Source organism: Henningerozyma blattae, chromosome 6 (assembly GCF_000315915.1).
Source record: "Henningerozyma blattae CBS 6284 chromosome 6, complete genome".
In the NCBI taxonomy this organism is placed as follows: Eukaryota; Fungi; Ascomycota; class Saccharomycetes; order Saccharomycetales; family Saccharomycetaceae; genus Henningerozyma; species Henningerozyma blattae.
In genome coordinates this window covers 60-1,179 of record NC_020190.1, presented here as the reverse complement: position 1 = coordinate 1,179, position 1,120 = coordinate 60, and the positions used below count along the sequence as shown (strand labels likewise).

At 36.5% G+C, this 1,120-nt stretch overlaps 1 protein-coding gene across 1 annotated transcript; it reads right to left on the bottom strand.

The window, feature by feature from the left end:
* Positions 1 to 337: 337 nt before the first annotated feature.
* Positions 338 to 820, bottom strand: TBLA0F00100 (uncharacterized protein; the record flags this gene model as incomplete). The annotated part of the gene is made up of 1 exon (XM_004181025.1): positions 338 to 820. One exon carries the CDS (start codon positions 818 to 820, stop codon positions 338 to 340), a length of 483 nt encoding a protein of 160 aa, XP_004181073.1.
* Positions 821 to 1,120: the final 300 nt, after the last annotated feature.

The following is a 1,120-nucleotide window of genomic DNA, read 5'->3' as shown; positions in this document are numbered from 1 at the left end:
ATCATAAAGACCCAGTGACTACCTAAGCATTGTCTACCTTTTCTGGTAATGGAATCTGAGCGTAGCATTGAATGACTCGAGCTCTTTTTCACACGCAGCCAACCATTTATCAGAATCAGGTGATTTCATGTCTTGTAAATAAGTATTTGGAGTAGCTGCAGTTGCAATAATTGCACTTGTCATAGCAGTCAATACCCAATGTTTATTAATCTTCGTTTTCCTGAATATTCTTTAGCATAATATATTATAGAACTGGTAGAGAATGAAGGTAGGGAATCATCAGAATCAACTGGATCAATTAATCAAATATTTGTGACGTCGGAACCATTCGCATCAACTACATGGGAGGAAGAAAGCGTAATTTGGGGAGTAGGAACACTAGTGTTGTTCCACCCTGCCCTACCCTGGCACCATTAGGAATAACTGTCATTTGTGCCAAATCTTTATACCTACGATGTAAGTCTTTAACTGTCATACTCATCTCAGTATCATTGTCTAATAAACCGGCTAGTATTTGAAGCGAGTCATAGGAATCATGGTTTAGTGATGAGAGTTGAGTCACCAAGTGATCTGAGTTCTCCACAGAAGTAGAAACACGTTGACGCTTAGATGATTGAGCAGCATCTAATGTAGTAGCATCAATCATAGCAACGGTATCAAGTCTATGTTTGGGTAATGGAGCAACATCTTTACGACCTTCAATCACTTCAGGAGTGGATATAGACGATAATGAAGAGTAATTCTCAGAAATTGTTCTAAGAGCATTATCTACTCTATGTGCCAATTGTTTGACTGAGTTATGAAACATGTTCACGTTCATTGTGTAGATCAACGATTGCACTTTGCATCCTTATCATCCATTCATTTAATAAAGGATTAGGAGATTTTTGGCTTATGTTTTCAGGTTCGTCTATATCCAGCTGATCTTGAGAATTATCATTATTGTTATTATTAGAAACTATAGTTAAAGTATTATCATTATCAGAAGGCACAGTTGAAGGATTAATATTAACCTTTCATTATCTTACCGTCGTTACATACTAAGCTGGTAGTCCAATTATTTGATCGTCTAAAGGTTTTAGGTCCATTTGTTTATCATCTACTGAAGCAGAATATATTG